Source organism: Tamandua tetradactyla, chromosome 6 (genome assembly GCF_023851605.1).
Source record: "Tamandua tetradactyla isolate mTamTet1 chromosome 6, mTamTet1.pri, whole genome shotgun sequence".
Taxonomy (NCBI): domain Eukaryota; kingdom Metazoa; phylum Chordata; class Mammalia; order Pilosa; family Myrmecophagidae; genus Tamandua; species Tamandua tetradactyla.
In genome coordinates, this window is record NC_135332.1 from 131,511,846 (window position 1) to 131,531,177 (window position 19,332).

The following is a 19,332-nucleotide window of genomic DNA, read 5'->3' on the forward strand; positions in this document are numbered from 1 at the left end:
GTGCTCATCAGTGTTCTCCCTAATACTTGAGTAGGGTGTTCTCTCTGCTAATCTCTGGAACCCTGCTTTGTGCAGCTGTCTCCTCAGTGGTGCTCTGTCTTGGGAACTATAGTTGCCTTGTTCTCCTTGACTTTTCAATTCTATGTCCTCAACTCACAGACTCTGCAGGGCTACACCAGGGTTCCCTTAGCTTGTGCCACAGTCTGGAAACTCTCTTAAGACAAGAAGCTGGGGCAATTTCAGGGTTTAACTCATTTGTCTCCTGACTCTCAAGGATCACTTTCCTTTGTTGTCTGATGTCCAGTGTCTTGAAAAATCACTCTTTTATATATTTGGCCCATTTTTTTGGTTCTTTTAAGTGGGAGGAAAAATCTGGTCCCTATTAATACATCTTGGCCAGAGGCAGAAATCACCTTAGCATAAATTTTGATTGTACCATACTTTAACATATCAAAAATCAATATGGGGCAGCCCATGGTGGCGCAGCAGGCAGAGTTCTTGCCTGCCATACCAGAGAGCCGGGTTCGATTCCTGGTGCCTGCCCATGCCCAAAAAAATCAATACGGTTCTGGGAAGATCATAGGATTAGTTACAACCACAGAGCACAAGTTGTTTGTGTTTTCATAATTTATGTATGGATAATTCCCACTACATATATATGCACATATCTAGTTTTGCTCAGAGTTCAAAAAATTATATAACTTTTAAACAGCAGATGAAGACTTAATAACATGTACTCGCCTCCCATTATTCTTTAAAAAGTTATTACAGGTAAGTTCATTTGCATCACAAAATGCTATATTATTTTTATATTTCAAATACAATACTTATACCTAATAGCCAAATGTTCATTGACTAGCTTCACAAAGCTAGTCAAATACAACTATTATGGTATACTTGTACTAATATATATTAGAACAGAAAAATGTAAAAGAGCTGTGTAAAGAGAAAGAAGGGAAAGAGAAAGAAAAAGATTGCAAGGAGGAATAAAGGAGAGAAAAACATAAACAACAGCAGTGCTTAAATGCATTAATAAAAATGGTCTAATATGGCCATATAGGTAGAAATCAACCTATATAGGGCTGTATATACAGATGAGAATGCTTGACCATAATATTTCATTCATGCTGTAGATTTTTGTTGAGTGTTTATATTTCAGGAATTGTTTAAGACAGGTGTCTGCAACCTCCACCCAGGACCTGTTTTTGTATATTTCACAGTCTAAGAACAGCAGATACATTTTTAAAAGTCTGTTTTTTTTAAAAAAAGGAAGATACTAATGGAGACCATAAGGCCTACAAAGCCTAAATATTTACTCTTTGATCCTTTAGGAAAAATGTTTGCTAACCTCAGGTTTAAGGCACTGGGGATAGAAGATTACAAAAGAAAAAAAAGGACACCAATCCTTGCTCTTAGGGAGCTAATATTCTAGCAGGAAGGATACAGACAAAACAATAAATAAGTGAATATTATAAGTTGTCAGATGGTACACAGAAAATGAAAACAGGGCAGGGAGATTGGGCTGCTAGAGTAGAGCTGCAGCTTGCCTCATGGCCCATAAAGCAAAATGGACATTGTAGTCTTGGAGTGAGGAATGATCTGGGGTATCCTGGATTTTTCTGAGGTAACAAAAGACATAAAATGATGGTGTCAAGGCAGAGAAAGTCATTTTGATTGTGACTGTTGAGGTGGGGATGTGCAAGGGGCAGCATGGCTCACTAGAAGCCCAGCACTCTGGGGCTCCTATTCTCAGCCTGCCAGTGGTGAGTTGGAGAGGAGAGAAGGGAGTAGAATTATTGAGAACACACAGCGTTTCCACCTCCCTTTGGACAAGCAGTGTTTGGAGTAAGAGGATAACATGCCAAATACAGGCTTTGAAAGGAAGGAAGTGCGGAAAACAAACTGAAGGAAGGAATCACAAAGCGGGGTCCTTATGCTGACAAAAGTTCTAAGAATAGACATCTCCTGATCCTGGCTATATGCATCAGAAGAGACCCTGACAAGCATGCACTCTAGAAGTTTAAAAAACACGCAACAAGAGACAAAGTTATCCCTATTGTTAGCACTATAAAAACATAAGGACTACAATACTGAGTCAAATCAGTGTTCGCTTCTATGGCTTTTATTAAAATGTTTGCTGAGCACCTACCATGAGCTTAGTGCTTTTCCAGAAGGTGAAAATAGAGAAGTGTACAAGAAAATGTAAATTTAAAATGATCCATCTCTCATGGAATTTTCTTTTACATCCTAATAATGTAAAATCAAATTTTTTACAAACACTGTGTACAATTTGGAGGGCACTACTTTAAACAGCATGGGCAGGAAGGGTACTCTGAGGAGGTGCCTCTTAGATGCTGAATTTTGAAAGATAAGAAGGAGCTAGCCGTTCCCTGAGCTAGGAGAGGGGAAGGGAATGAAAGCAAAAAGGCCCGAGGCAATAAAGAGCTGTGAGAACCTTGATTTGAAACCATGGCAGTTTTTCCTCAGGCAATTTTGTCAGAAAGCACTATTGATCCTGTGATGGGACAGGGCTCACTGGGACAGCCCTCAAGCTGAAGCAGCTCAGTGCTTACCATTCACCTCTTTATTCATTATTTTATTTTAACCATTTGGTACTTTTAAGCCAAATCTAAAAATTAAAAGAAAATAGTATGCCCCATAAATTGACTTATAAATGGGAATACCATGTGTAACAACCTACTAGAGAATTATTTTTTTTAATTTAACATAATTTATCTTATAATTAACCACAGAGTTTATGTCATAAAATTCATTAGCTACTATGTTAAATTGATTCACGTCCCCCACTAAGACACTCAAGTTATAAGCTCCAGTCCTGTGGGTGTGAACGCATTTGTAAATGGGGTCTTTGAAGATCCTATTAAGATGAGGCCAAGCTGAAGCAGGGTGGACCTAATCCAATGTGACCAGAGAGCTTATAAGCAAAGGTTATTTGAACATGGTATTAGAAGCCACAGTGGAGACAGAAAGAAACAAGTCACCATGGGAAGGAGGCAGAGATGAACTGCCAGCAAGTTACCATCAGAACACTACAGATTCTGGAGTGCACACAGCCTGCATATATTTTACTTTTGGACTTCTACTATGCCTGGCAAACTATAAGTGCTACCTAACTTCACTCAGTGAGTTTTAATTCTTCACTTCTCTGTGTGCTTAAAGGGACCTGGGCAAAATGAGAAAAATACAATATAGCAAGACATGGAAAACATTCTTACCTTTAAAGAAGACAAAATTTCCATCACTGTTTTCATAAACTGCGTCGATACTAGGAGGCAAGCCCCGCCAGAAGTAAGTAATTTGCATGGGGTATCCATCCATCACCCTGTTGTTTCTCACTCGCCAAAACCACTGATCCTGGAAACCAAGCAAAAATGTCTCTCAACAAACTTGCAGGCCTCTGCAGCAGCTCACTGTGTGACGGCATATAACACTTTCAAAGAGAAGTTAATGTTTATCATTTTCTAACATCAAAACAAAGGGACAGCCAAAAAAGCTGACTCCAAAAATCACAAAGGTTTTTATAATAACTACTCAATTTCTAAGCCATAGAGTGTGATTAAATACATAATGCAAAAAACACTTAATATTAGCATCAGCTCCAGAGACTGTAGTTGGAAAAACAGAGGTAAGCATAGAGCAGGGCCCTGATAGATTTGTAAGTATAAAACAAAGCAGCGCTATGGCCAGGCATTTTGGACATAGGCAAAAATGCCGCACCTCATGAAATAGAGTGACCATACCTCCCAGTTTGCCACTGTACCCCTATTCTCAAGTGCAATTATAAACAGAGCCCTCGTTCACTCTCAAATGTATCCTCGTTTGGATGATAAATTAAATGGTCATCTGGAATGAGTGAAGTTATCCTGAAAAAAGCCATTTGAGTGTACTCTAGTCTGGGTTAATTGCCTCTCCTATATGCTTACATAATATCCAGTCCTCTCAATCACAACAAAGTCACTTTATATTAAAAATGCCTACTACTCTCATCTCTAGTGGCCCAAAGCAGGGGTTCATAAATGTAGTTTGTAAATGAATAATAAGCACACAATATGATTCACCATAAATACTTAATAGTCAGGCATAGGGACAAATACTACCACAAAACAGTCTATCTGAGGACACTGAGTTGTCATTTATTGAAAAATTGCAAAAGAAATTAGAGACTATTCAATGTGATCTAATATATATATTTTAAATAGGGCATATTTTAGAAATTATTTTCAATAAATTAAAATTCAGCATTGCATACTTTTTCAAAATTTTACATTGAAAGATTTCAGTGGGTACAAATAGCATTTCACTTGGAAACATATTTGAACTATCTTAAACAAGTATGTATCACAAAAATACTTTACAGCTTCAATTCTTCTCTGCTCTCCTACTTGCCCTTACTCCAACTTAGATATTAACAAGTGCTTTATTAAATGGTATTCTCAAGCTTTTGGCTAAGAATAGATTATCCTGACTAGACTTCCTAGGATTTGCCAATTTTTCATATTGTTGGGCTTGAATCATATGCCCAACAAAACATATGCTCAAGTCTCAATCCACGTTCCTGTTGAGTGTGAGCCCATTTACAGGTAGGGCCTTTGGAGATGGAATTCTTAAGGTATGAACTCATTTGTATGGATCTTTAAAGATTCTATTTTGATGAGACCAAACACAGTGGGCCTTAATCTGTAAGACTAGAGACAGATCACTATGGGACAGAGGCTGAGATACAAGTTAAAGAAACACCAGCATGCTACAGATTCTGGGTGAAGGTATAGCTTGCTAAGTCCTTGATTTTGGACATCTAGCCTTCAAAACTATGAGACAATAAGCCCCTGTTGCTTAAGCCAAGCAGTCTGTGGTATCTGTCATAGCAACTCTGGCAAATTAAGACACATATTTTCATTCATTCATTCTCTCTCTCTTCTTTTCCCTCCCTCTCTCTCTGTCCTTGTCTCTCCTCCTCCTCCTTTCTCTCTCTCCCCTCTCCACCCCCGCCTCTATCTCTCCTGAGGATACGTGGATTTCAGGCAACGAGATAAAAATGAACCTTATCCCACCTAAATCAATCCCAACATTAAAGTACTTTGCAGGGGTATTTCTCAGTAGCCTTTGAATAGTTGCAGTTTGTTCTAATCATCTTAAGTTGTCTTCTCTGCTAATCTCTCTTATTGACCTATAAATAAGGAAGTAGCATAATTAATGACTGAGTTCATATTCTATTCATGCTCTATCCCTTAAAATTTTGTTATCTTGGTTGATGACAAAAGTTTTTATAATAAACTTTACTAGTAGTTACTGAGTTATTACAAACAGATATTTACCTCATAACAAAATCAAATGTAAAGGAATTTCTGAGGATCTGACACACAGTAGCATGAAAAAATTGGCAAGCATTATTGTTAAAATTATATTGAAACCAATCATGCTGCTTTGCTCTTTTAATTTCTGGTTAAGTTTTCAACTCTTGTTCATCGTTTCCTATTCAGATTTCAGCCATATTATAGCCCCAACCATGCATCTCTTGCCCTTATTGATATTTTCTTGATAATTTTCATGCTACTAGGAAATCTGAATGTTTTGGTCTAAATGTATAGATAATAAAATTGATTTAAAAGTTTGATCATGGGACATGTATATGGGCATGAAGATCAAGAGATTATTGATAATAGAATGTAAGCAGGTAAAATTCTGGTCATTTTTTTAAAAAGCAATTTTTCTAGCGACATCAGGTGTTAAAGCCATACCACTCTCCTTATAAAGTGCTTAAAACTATTATAATCTATATTTCAAAATCATAAGTACCTACTGGAATTTGATAAAGAAATAACTGACCATAATCATACATGGAACAAATGATACAGAAGCTCTCTAAGCTGAAGATTAAAAAGAAATCAGGTGAAAAAGTCTTTTTTAAATTTTTCTCCAAGAAGAACTCTATACTACTGTAATCTCCCCACAAACTGAGACAAGGCCATTGGCTTTTTGGGGCAGACATACACTGCCGTCAAAAGTTGAGGAACACAAACCTCACCTTGCCACTCATAAGGGGAGGGATAAATTTCTGCCAAGAGATAAGCATAGTCAATTTGCAAAAATTCAGAAAGGAATACAGAATCATGGATGATGGGCAGCAGGCTTGGCAGAGTCATGTAAATTGGGGGTATTCAGGTTGTGCTTCTAGTTGGGTTATCCACAACTTCTAAGTTTATCAGAAGGCAGTAGTACAATAATCTAGGAAGAATTCTGCCAAAGAGGATCTGAACACAGACTGTGGTTACTATAGATTGCCATTTCAGAAATAGGGCTGCTGAATAATGCATAGAGAAAGGATATTTAATTTTTTTTAGTTTCTATGCTAATTATCCCTATAAGTAGAACCTTAATCTTCTCTGACCCATGCTGTTTATAACTGAAGCCCCTTCTTCCATCCACACATCTACTAGCACTCTTTATCTCCCTTCCCTGCTTTATGTGGTCTGTGTTGTATCCATCACCATTTTACACCAAACATGCTTTACTTACTAATGGTTCATTTCCTCTCCCCTGAAATGTAAACTCCATGATGGCAAGGATGTCTTTCTTTTGTTCACTTATGAGCCTTTCTTTCTAAGTGCCTTATATTTGGGGGAGGATAGGATATACTAGTAATCACAATTGGCACATTTGTAAAGTCAACTTATAAAAACAAAAGTACTTAAAATTAACGCATTTGAATTCCCACTTAAACACCAATATTTCACTTACGATATAAGCACTTACAGGCAGAAAGAGGCTTATCTTTCTATGTAGCATGGGACTCAGAAAGACCATTTTGTTCACAGAGATAAGTCCACAGAGTACCAGATAGTGTACACCACAAAGCAGTAACATAAGAAAGAAATTCAGTTTACTTTCCTTCTATTTCGTTTAAAATTCTAGCTTACAATAGGCACACTGTTTGCTGAGAACACTACAGAAAAGGTGTCCTGTCCTTCTACAGTCTGAATATGAAGATGTTGATGTTATTGATCAGTAGAGGACCCTTCTTTCAGGTTTTTTTTTTTTTTTTTAAAGAACCAATTGGTAGAACTGACCTATTTTCGTTTCTCTTCTGATATCTAAGTTAATTTACTTCGTCATAAATTTGGTATAAATCTATGACTCTATCAAAGTCATCATTTGTTCTCTTAGTCCTCTCCCCATGCCGGGCCACCATGGCCTTCCATCTTTACTGCATCTGGAATAGTAACTTGTTCTAGTTTGCTGCTGCCAGAATGCAGTATACCAGAAATGGAATGGCTTTTAAAAGGGGAATTTATAAGTTGCTAGTTTACAGTTCTAAGGCTGAGAAAATGTCCCAATTAAAACAAGTCTATAGCAATGTCCAATTAAGGCATCCAGGGAAAGATACCTTGGTTCAAGAAGGCTGATGAAGTTCAGGGTTTCTCTGTCAAGTGGAAGGGCGCGTGGCAAACACAGAGTTTCTCTGTCATCTGGAAAGGCACATGGTGAACAAGGTCAGGGTTCCTCTCTCATCTGGAAGAGCACATGGCAAACACGGCGTCCTCTGCTAGCTTCTTCTCCTGGCTTCTTGTTTCATGAAACTCCCCGGGAGGCATTTTCTTTCTTCATCTCCAAAGGTCACTGGCTGGTGGACTCTACTTCCCGCGGCTACGTCATTCTGCTCTGCTCTCTCTGAATCTCTTTCATTCTCCAAAATGTTTCTTCTTGTATAGGACTTCAGAAACTAATCAAGACCCACCCAAATGGGTGGAGAAATGTCGTCACCTAATCCAGCTTAACAACCACTCTAGATTAAATCACACCTCCAGGGAGATGATCTGATTACAGTTTCAAACATACAGTATTGAATAGGGATTATTCTGCCTTTATGAAATGGAATTTAGATTAAAACATGGCTTTTCTAGGGGACATACATCCTTTCAAAACAGCACAAAACTCAAATTTCTATTTCTGGTTCTCATCACTGTCACCACCGTCAGTCAATCTACTACCATATTCAATGCGACGACTGTAATGCCAACTCAAAGTCCCTATGCACCTTGTACTGTGTAGTGAATGCAGTTCAGACTCGTAGCATGGGGTCAGGTGCCCCTGCCTCCATCTCCTGCCTCAGCCCATTTTCTCTTCTGCTCATGGTGCTCCACTTATATCAGTGTCCTTTCAGTTTCTTCATAGATTCAATCTCTTTTCTACCTGCAGACCTCTCACACATGGTTTCATCTATGAATGCTCCTCCACACATTCTTTACCTGAGTAGCTGTGATCATGCATTAGTTCTCAGCTGAAACACTACCTCCAAAGAAAAGAAAACCCTACAACCAACCTCCACTGAAATTAGACAACCGTGTCATACTATTTCATAACAGTTTCATCTCATAACAACTGCACAATCTTTTACTATGTTAAGATTTTTGTGACTTAAAGTCTTCTGCCTAATCCACTCAGCTATTTGTTCTGTGGGTGTATGGACAGCATGTATTTTTGCTTACCACTGAAATTCGAGCACTGAAAACTATGACCAGCATGTAGGAGCCCTATTCATAGTTAATGGACAAATCTCACTAAAACATTATGGCATGAATAACACATCTGAGAGTCTACAAGCCAAGGTAACTCTTTAAAAGTGGTATCAAATCTATTTAGTAAAATAACATTTTAACCAAGGGACCCTGCTAGCTTTGAAAAAAAAACTGGAAAAAAAAATGTACATAGGTCTACAAATACAGAATTGTTCACAAACAATCATGTATTCACACACTGTTTTGAAGGACCTGGATGTGATGTGGAGAGTGTCTGGGGAATCTGGTTTTCAAAATTAATCTGATTCCTAAGAAAAAGAATCAGGTATGTTAGACTAGTGAAAGACAAAACAGCAGTAGATACCCGAGGGGAAAAGGCTGTTTATATGTCTTTAAAAAAAGAGAAGGAGAAATAGTGGTCTTCCACTCTGTGGGAGGCCTACAATTGATCACACTGCTTTTCAGCAGAAAGAGATGTCTGGTACCAGCTGAATGCTCTCTACCCTGAGTCTGCCCTGGCTATCAAGACTCATAAAGTGGCTTCACAGGGGAGGTAGGGGGCTGTGAGTTTCCCTGGCCACAGTAGCTGGGTAACTCTGGGCATATGGGCAGGAATAAGAGCCAGCAATGAACCCTGAGTCTAAGACAGATATCCAAGGAACCCAGCCCAACCTGGGCCACTGCTGTTTTGGAGAGGGAGAAAGAATAAAACGAGGACTGGAGGACAAAATGGCTGGGCCATGGTTGGAGTTAGGAAAAAGAAAAGCATACTTTGGTGCAACTGTTACCAAACAGTGAATACTTTCATCACTGAACTGACTCATTGCCTCATAAATACACAGAGTAACAGAAAATAATCACAATTTCTTATAAAATGTAATATTTAAATAGCTTTTAATGATACCATATGCTAGACTGTATCTCTTCAAATAGTGTACAAAATTTTATTAGAATAAAAGTTGACAATGATACATTCATACACCATACAATCAATATCTCACTAAATTGCACACACAAAATATATATATAATCCTAAAAAAATCCTGGAACTTACCCGCATATTATATTGGAAATATAACTACAAAGAAAGAAATTAACTCAAATGACTCTGGAACCCAATATTCTGTACATACTTAACTAGGAAAAAGTCTACATTTAAAAAATACTGAAAATAAAATTTAATCTTCACTCAGACATTTTTGTTTAGACATATTGGTATTATAATTTAAGTACTATTATAAAACAAAAGTAAATATATTAATGTTATCAGGAGGAAAGAGTTTCAGGGTAAAAGGAGACACAACTATATTGTTATATTTGAATTAGAAATGTCAGCATGATTCATGATCTAACCCCCACACAAACATATTTCCTAGTTCTATCTACTTAAAGGAGGTAGAAGTCACAATATCCCATTAGAAGCTAGCATGTGTAACACCCAGATATTGGTTTAAAATATCATTTCATCAATCCCTATGAAAAGGAACCAGGGCTCTTTCTATGCCTGGGACAGGCAAATTGCAAGGTAAGCCTGGGACAACTTGTGACAAAGCAAGGAAAAAACTAATGGAAGTGTATCAAAATATCACAGAAGCTAGAGGGAAGGAATTCTTAAAGGCAGATTTGGGACATATTAAGAATAAGTAAGAATAATGACTGCATTTGGTTATAAACACTTTGAATAAATATGAGTCAAGAGATGAAGAGAAACTTTATCACCAATGGAAGTGTCAACTGCAACAGCTCTTTAAGTAGAAAATTATCCCCCCCCCTTTTTTTTTAGGAGAAACCATGCTTCATTCCCAGTTGATAAGAGAAAGTTTTCTTTAAAGAATGCCTAATAAATGTAGCAGGAAAACCAGAGGTAGAAAAATCATCATTTTGCAACAACCATGGAAAAAACTGGCCTAAGCAAGGCTCATCACTGGATAATTTCACTACAACTAGGAAATAAGACATTTGTCCAATATGAAAAACCAGCACACAAATTACCTGCCTATTTTTTTTTTTAACTTTTATACTGAGGTAGCTAAAGATTTGACATGCAGCTTTAAGAAATAATACAGAAAGAGTCTTTATATTCTTCTCTCAGTTTTCCCCAACAGTAACATATTAACATACTGCTTAGTGGAATATCAAAACCATGAAATCGAGACTGATACAATGCACCAAACTTATTCAGAAATCACCAGTTTTACATGCACTCATGTGTGGATGTGGGTGTGTATTCATGCTAATTTTAATATACAAAAGAACACCTTTACAATGCAGATATGTATCAATTGCTGCCTTAAGCGAATGATCAAACTTTGCATCAGTGATACTATATGCCTTTTATCATGATTCAACATAGAATAGCATTTGAATTTCACAGGTTGTGAAAAAGGTTTAAACTAGAATCTGATTGTGCCTTTATACCTAACTTCTTCCAATTATAAGAAGAAAGGAATAAATTAAATGACACAAAAGAGAAACAACAAACACATCCTAGAATATGGGACATCTAGAAGAAAACGAGCATAGTTTCAGTAAGAAAAAGAAAAACAAATGTCATGGGAAAAAAGCTGCGAAGAATAGTCACCTGTTTTAGTTTGCTAAAGCTGCCAGAATGCAACACACCAGAGATGGACTGGCTTTTCACATGGGGATTTATCTAGTTACAAATTTACATTTCCTTAGAGGAAAGGCAGCTAGTGTTCATCTGATTTCTCTGTCAGATGGGAAGCCACATGATGAAGTCCGCCAGCCTCTTCTCCTGGCTTCTGGGTTCCAATGGCTTTTTCTGGGGCATGTCTTTTCTGCATCTCTGAATGTCTGGGTCTGAGCTGCTGAGCTCACTTTTGACCTCTCATTTTCAAGCCTCCTGCTAACTAAATTAAACATCACTCAAGGCAGAAGGCACTCCCCTTAGCCAACCAAAGATGTAATCAGACAGGTGAATCTCACATGAGGATGATTTACGTCCACAGCCACAGAAACAACAACTGGGTACCTTCACCTGGCCAAGTTGACACCTGAACCTAATTAATACAGAAGATAAACGATCCAAAGAGACCAATGGCTAAATGCAATGAGTGAACAGTCACTGCATCCTATATTTTGAAGGTCTCAAACATTTTAATTCACCAAACACACACAAACTTACACATATACAAACACAGAAAATATGGCAAAACACTAACGGTTGTTAAATGTAAATATTAGGTACGCACATGTTCATTCTTTCATTTTTTTTCTGTAGTTTTTAAGATTTTCATAATAAAAATTAGAAAAGGAATATATACTCTTTAAAATATAAACCTGGAACATACATGAAAGTAAGAAGAAACAACTACACATTCTGATTTTGAAATATTTTCTGGCCTGTAGAATTTTTATGTTTAGGTTCATTTCCTTTTGTTACATAAGGTAAAAATGTACAAATGTACATACATATTTTTATTTACAACTTAAACAAAAACATACTAAATATTAACTAAAATATTAGTAAAAATATTTGATGACTAAATATTATCCAAATTTAGTGAATCTAAATTTACTGAACCTCCATTTGCTAGCCATTTAAACTTGCTCGTATGAAAAATGCTCTAACCAGCATATTTAGCATTTAAAAATGAAACAAAAATACATTTTGTGTCATTTAATATATTATAAAGCATCCTTCATTTGACAGTAACATATGTGAACCTGAATTATAAATTCTACATTGTAATACTCTGTGAGTGCATTATAAATTCATTAATGTAATTTCAAACTATACTATTATTTTCAGACTTACTGTCTGTACAGATAATTAATGAAGATATTTCAGTGTTAAAAAAAGGAAAAATAGCACAGTTAATTATAGTTAATTATATATTCCTTTTTCAAGATTGGAAAAGACAAAGTAAAATTATAACTTGGAGCATAAAGAATTATTTGAGGAAAGTTGAATAGATGTATCTGGCAAAGATAATGCCATTCTGGGAAGTTTTCATTATCATATCTTGAGAACTGACACAAGCTGGCTTTTGCTGTATAAACCTTAGGGGAAAAGGCTGTTCACAGAGACCACTAGATGCATGCTTTTTCTTAGACAGTCATAAGTGTTTGCAATGATTCTGCAGGCATGATTTTTCAGGGCTCATCAATCAAAGATTGACCAGATGTAATTCTGGGATAAATGATGCCGAAATACATTTCAATAGATCAAATCACTTTGTATATTGACTAATTTTTGAAAAAATGCTCAAAACACATACTTTCTATAACAGAAGAAGAAAGTTACATATTAACATCTTCTAAAACATTTCTAAATTCACAGTTCTGGAATTTCCCCTTAATGTAGTAAATTCTGATTCCCAGAAAGGAGCTGCATTAGTTACCCTTGGGCTTAGAAATTTAAAACAATAAAGAAAATGTAAACTTGTGTTTAAAAGGGAAGTTGACATTTTTAGAATATCTGATTACTCCTTGTGCTAAATTTACATGAAGCCATTTATAGTCTCCAGGTGTAAAAAACAAAATCCTTCGCTTTTAGATAAACTTACACTGAAAATCTGGACACTAAAGGTTATGTGATGTGTCAGCTCCAGATCACTTTCTTGTTAATGGATTCTATCCAGGTGTAGAGGATACTGATTTTTAAAAATCAAAAATACATAATTGTTGTTTTTTTCTTTTTCTTCCATTTCTCTATGTAAATAATGAATCATAAAGAAGTCATGCAATACCAAGAGTATGTTTCAGCACTACTATACAGACTTGAGGAGTAAGTGAATGATGGATATATGTTGTGCTGATTTGAAAGGACTGATGCACCCTAGAAAAGCCATGATTTAATCCTAAGCAATCTCGTGGGAGCAACTGCTTCTTCTAATCCCTATTCAGTTTACTGTATGCTTGAAACTTTAATTAGATCACCTCCCTGGAGATGTGACTCAACCAAGAGTGGTTGTTAAGCTGGATTAGGTGGAGACATGTCTCCACCCATTTTAGGTGGGTCTTGATTACTTTACTGGAATCCTGTAAAAGAAGAAACATGAGAATGTGGGAGATTCTGAGAGAGCAGAACGATGTAGCCCGAGAAGCACAGAGTCCACCAGCCAGTGACCTTTGAAGACAAAGAAGGAAAATGCCTCCTAGGGAGCTTTATGAAAGAGGAAGCCAGAAGAGAAACTAGCAGATGACACTGTGTTCACCATGTGCCCTTCCAGCCGAGAGAGAGACCCTGACTGTATTCACCATGTGCCTTTCCACCTGAGAGAGAAACCTTGAACTTCATCGGCCTTCTTGAATCAAGGTGTCTTTCCTGGATGCCTCAGATTGGACATTTCTATAGACTTGCTTTAATTGGGACATTTCCATGGCCTAAAAACTGTTAACTTGCAACTGATTAAACTCCTCTTTTTAAAAGCTGTTCTGTTTCTGGTATATTACATTCTGGCAGCTAGCAAACCAGAACATATGTTGATGCTGTTTTCTTTTTAGGTCTTTATATCTTTTCTCCTGTTTCTTCATGAATCCACCCTTACTTAGAAACTACTTATTAGTGGCTGCAATGAAGAAAGGAACAAATTTCTAAAAAAATATTTCATCAATGCAATGAATTTAGGGAAACAAGTCACAAAGTCCAGATATGATTGTATCACATGATACTCTGACATATTTTGTTTTGTTTTCCTCCTTTGGTATCTGAGAATCTTGAATATTGGCAGGGTGACCTATATTTCAATGCTCAAATATAATTAATTGTTGAAAAGTATAAAAGTTTCTTTCTTCCCACTTGCACTTACAGTTCTGGATTCAAAAATGAACAGGTCATTATGCATGCTATTTAAGAGTTTACAATCAGTCTGGAGAGGAAGAGAAGCAAACAACTTATTTCAAAAATGCTGTCTGAAATGCTAATTTTGCTGCCTGGGTAAAATGGGAACTATCATTTAGAGACTATAATGAGCTGGAAAACAGCTGTGTCATTAGTACACCTATCAAGAATTACCATCCCTTCATTATCTGGTCTGAAGAGCTCTCATTTACAATAAAAACCATGTTCTTGCTGAGTAAAGTGTAAGGCTATTTTTACTCCAGGTACATAGGGCAGTGTATTCAATTTAGTTTTTAACCACCCAATCTAAAGTTGTCTCTTCAGGCTCTTTCTATCTCTATGTTTTATTTTCTTCATAATACCTGTTGTTCTCTGAAATTATCTTGTTTATTTGTCCACCTGTGTTCTCACAAAAATCTGCACCTCATCTGTCTTATTAAAGCTCTGTATATCTCTCAGCCATGGAAAAGTGTCCAGCACTATTTTCTGAATGAGTATTCAAAGACAGGAAGACAAGAGCAGAGACAGTGAAAAAGAGGGACAGATAAGTAAATCTTTTGGTGAGATAGAAAGGCAGTGGGGTTGGCAGGTCAATATTCAGCTTAAGTGTCCTCACAGAAAGCCTTCCCCAGGCCCTCCTTTCTAATTGCCTGCAGAAGCTGTGCTGGTTTGAAACTGTTATGCGCCCCAGAAAAGTCATGTTCTTTTAATCCTACCTTGTGGGTACAGATTTATTGTGGGTGGGAACTTTTGATTAGGTTGTTTCCAGGCAGATGTGACCCCTGCCCATTCAGGGGGAGACATTTTAGAAAAGTACACATGCCTGGAGAGCTGACACTTGGAGAAAGATTTACCCCAGGAGATGTTAAGGAAGGAAGGTCCTACAGAACCTGAAGGACCCAGAACTTGGAGACAGCAGAGAGAAACTAAGAGATGAAATCCAGAGTGTTCCCCAGAGAAGCTACGGAGGATCCAGAGATGCTAAGAGAGAGAAAGCAACAACCCAGGAGTAACTTACAGGTGCCAGCTATGTGCCTTCCCAAGTAACAGAGAAACCCGGGACATGATCGGCCTTCCTTGAGTGAAGGTATCCTTGTTGATACCTTAATTTGGTCATTTTCATGGCCTTAGAACTGTAAATTTGTAACCCAATAAATCCCCTTTATAAAAGCCAATCCATTTCTGGTAGATTGCATACTGGCAGTTTTAGTAAACCCAAACAGAACCTTTCATCTACCCAGGCATCTAGAACATTGTATGCAAATCATCATCTGCTGGTCTGTTTCTACATGGTATTCTCTTTCCCATGAGCACCATTATTCTTTACTTTCTCATTATTTTTTAAAGAGTCTATTCAGTCTTCATCTCTAGGGATACTTCCTGAAACTATGCCCCTTACTCCCCAAGGGCTCTTCTTGCCTTTTAGGTGGCCCCTCTGGTTATTCCCATAGCATCCTTAGCTCCTGTGATACTGATCAGTGTGCCATGAAATAGCTGTGCAGTGGAGGGTGGAAAGGGAGATGTTTGTGATACGACATAGGAAGTACCAAAGGGTCCAGCTAGGGATATGGGGTTTCTTCAGCTTCGTCTTCAATCAGGCATATTCTTTGGCCTGGACTTTATAGTACACATAAGTCAACTCATTTGACTGAGAGAATGTAGAAAGCAGAGCAGACCATTAGCATTAAGGCAACAGGGTGAACACAAACAGTAATCAATTAATAGACTCCAGTTAAAAAATCTGAGAAATAAAGAGTCCTTAGGTGGGTGGACAGGGACGGTGAAGGCAGGGAGATACCCAGGAGGGAATATACCAGAGGGAAATAATTTTTTTTTCCTTTAAAGGGAGGAAAACTTACTTGTCAACAAATTAGATGGTAAAGGTCTATGTTGAATTAGATGTTTGTTCCTAAGAGGTAAGGGTAGAAGTGACAGAGAATTCCCAAGAAATTACAAAGCAAGAAGCCTGAAAGTTCTCTAAGGGACTCTGTTTCAGAGTTCAGGAGGACTGTTGCCATAACAGGAGAGCCTAATCCTCATTACCATTATCTAATTACTGTATGCTAATATGCTCTTGAAAACATTCCTTCTGTTGCCACTGCTTTGCTCTGTTTTATTTACTTAAATACAGAGTTCAAAAGGTAACTGCCCTTTCTTACACTCAAAGTAAATCCTCCACAAACAACTTGATTTATCATCAAATAGTGATGAAGTTCTAAGACAGGCCCTTAGGAAGTTAGATTATCAATCATTAGCTAATGGAAAGCACTTGTATTACTGGTTTGTTTCTATCAAATGAAACAAATATGCACTCTGACAGCTATTTGCTTACAGTGGAAGAAAAAATAAAAAAGGAACTTCTCCCAAATAAAAATAAGTAAACAAATCTCCTAGTTATCCATTAAAAAATGGAGCCCTGAACAAATATGGAGGTGTATTAAAACAATTTTTGAAAATTATTCTGAGTAACTAGGAATCTAAAGACATAAGATTAAGTAAAATTGATGCATGAGATTTGATACTTTGTGAATGCATAGAAGCTTAGCATTGTAACAGGACCCATTTTTGCATAAAAGAGGGGATGATGTGTCTCTTTGACTTGACTGAAGATTCACAATTTAAGAGGACTTGCAGAAGCCTCTGAAGGTGAGGAAGGCTGGTATTGGCTGATCCTTCATAGGGAAACTTTAGGGGAGTTGTGGAAATGGAAGCTAACTCATATCACAGTGGAAGGAATGCACAAAAAAGCAATGTTCCAGCATTCAGAGTGTGTGGTGGGCAAGAGAGGACCTGTCCTGGGAGGAGTGGAAGTAAGATTAAAGACCAGGAAAAATTCAAGCACTAGGTGCTGGGGATGGGTGCTCCATGATGGTGGAGTGATAACTAAGGAGAAAGAGAGGCTAACCAGGAAGCAACTACACAGAATTGAGACATAAAATGGAGCAACGATTGCAGCTAGATGGGGCATCCAAAACACAAAACAGAATATAAAAAAAGAGGAATAAAAATAAATAGTAAAAGGAAGAGAAAGTGAAGCAAAAATATGGGTAGGATCAGAAAGATCTGGCATAGGCTATGCAGCACTGCATTATGTGTAAGGGGGCAGATGCTTACTTGGTTAAGAAAAAAAAAACACTGCAATTTTAAGAGGGAAGCACATCATTAAGCACATCAGACTTGAGGAAAGAAAACATTTGAGTAAGCTGAAGTAGCAAATGCTAAATAATGAAATACACATACATTCCAAGATGAGGATGTTGAATGAATAAAACAATACTGCAGATAATACAGAATATGCCAAATTAGGTTCCATGTGTTAAGAAAAAGTGTAAAATATTTAATATAGGTGGGAAAATGCCTCCTGACTCAAACACCTATATTTCAAATGCTAAATCATGCTCATTCACCTGTTGGGGAATATACTTGAAAGTTAAGTGTATTTGAGAATATGTTAACTCTGCAGGTTAACTCTTCATGAGGATGCAAATTCTCATGAGTGAGGAGAGAAAACCAGTTTATTTAGTTTATCAATTTAATTTATTCTCTCTGCCTTACACCTATAGTGAAGGGAAAAATAAATTCCAATTTATCTTTTTTTTTTTAAGTTTCAGAGCTCATTTTTCTTAATTCACGATGGTTGGTTAAAGAAAAAAAGAAGTTGCACTCATAGTTAGTTTTATAGACATCATGAATGCAGATGTATCTCATTTTATGCCACACATTCATTCCTGAAAACTTGGTTATCAATTATTGTGGAAAGCATATACTGTTTTATTAAACTATGGGGGCTAACATTTAAAAGAATAACATTAAAGAAAGGAATTAATTTTATAAATACATTTTCTTTCTCAAAACTTAATAAAAATAACAAAAGCCATTTTATATTGAGACACTGTTTTTAAAGTCAGATATTTATGGTTCAGATTTTTGTTTTAATATTGGGCTACATTTCAACTGTTATTTTCTAAAATGATAATAGGGTGTGCCTGTTCGAAAGAGAAAAGCCATGTTCTTTAATCCTGTTTCAATACAGTTGGGTGGGATCTTTTTGATTAAGTTGTTCCTGTAGAGATGTGACCCACCCAACTGTGGGTGGGACCTTCTCATTAGGTGCATTCCATGGAGATGTGTCTCCGCCTATTCAAGATGGGTGACTCATTAGAGGCCTTTAAGAGGGAAACATTTTGGAAAAAGCTTCATAGGCAACACAGAGAGAGACATTTAGAGATGCAGAAAGAAAACACCCTGGGGAAGCTGTTTGAAACCAGGAACCAAAGGACCAGCAAATGCCAGCCACATGCCTTCCCAGATTAGCCTTTCTTAAGTCAAGGTATCTTTTCTATGGGTGCCTTGGTTTGTACATTTTTATGGTCTTAGAACTGCAAACATATAACGTAATAAATTCCCTTTATAAAAGTCAACCAATATTTAGTATATTGCATTTCCAGCAGCACTAACAAACTAAAACACTGAGTTAATGAGTTTCCTTAAAATAAATTGAGTTTGGCAATATATGATTTATCCTCTGACTGGTGCTCAAATTCATTGGCAAAAATTGTCAATCATTTGCCAATTTTGAAAAATTATTTGTGTATTACTGATTACAACTGAAAATGTGTCTACCCCATATATTTTTATATAGCTCTACAAAATATACATTATCTTCTTCGAATCCAAAAGTTGAAGACTGAAAAAAAAAAAGGGCCTGGGGTAATTCTGAAGTAGCTTAGTGATTTGAATATTTCTTATGTATGTGATCAGTTCATATAAATATAGCATCATCACCAAGTATTATTCTCTTTAGTAAAGCATATCTATCCATCTATCCATCTATCTATCTATCTATCTATCTATCTATCTATCTATCTATCTATCTATCTATCTATCTAGCCATCCATCCATCCATCTATCTATCGAGTATAACCTGTTAAGCTAAACTAAGAAAAAAAAAATCCATATAGTTTTTGGAAATTTTGGAAATGGAGGGTC

General features: G+C 36.8%; 1 protein-coding gene across 1 annotated transcript in view; it reads right to left on the bottom strand.

The window, feature by feature from the left end:
* The window catches only part of MMP16 (matrix metallopeptidase 16), a 255,756-nt gene that overhangs the window by 26,581 nt on the left and 209,843 nt on the right, over positions 1–19,332 (bottom strand). Inside the window, exon 7 of the mRNA XM_077167161.1 lies at positions 3,237–3,375. Coding sequence (XP_077023276.1) covers positions 3,237–3,375 — 139 coding nt within the window. The remainder of the gene's footprint in view (positions 1–3,236; positions 3,376–19,332) is intronic.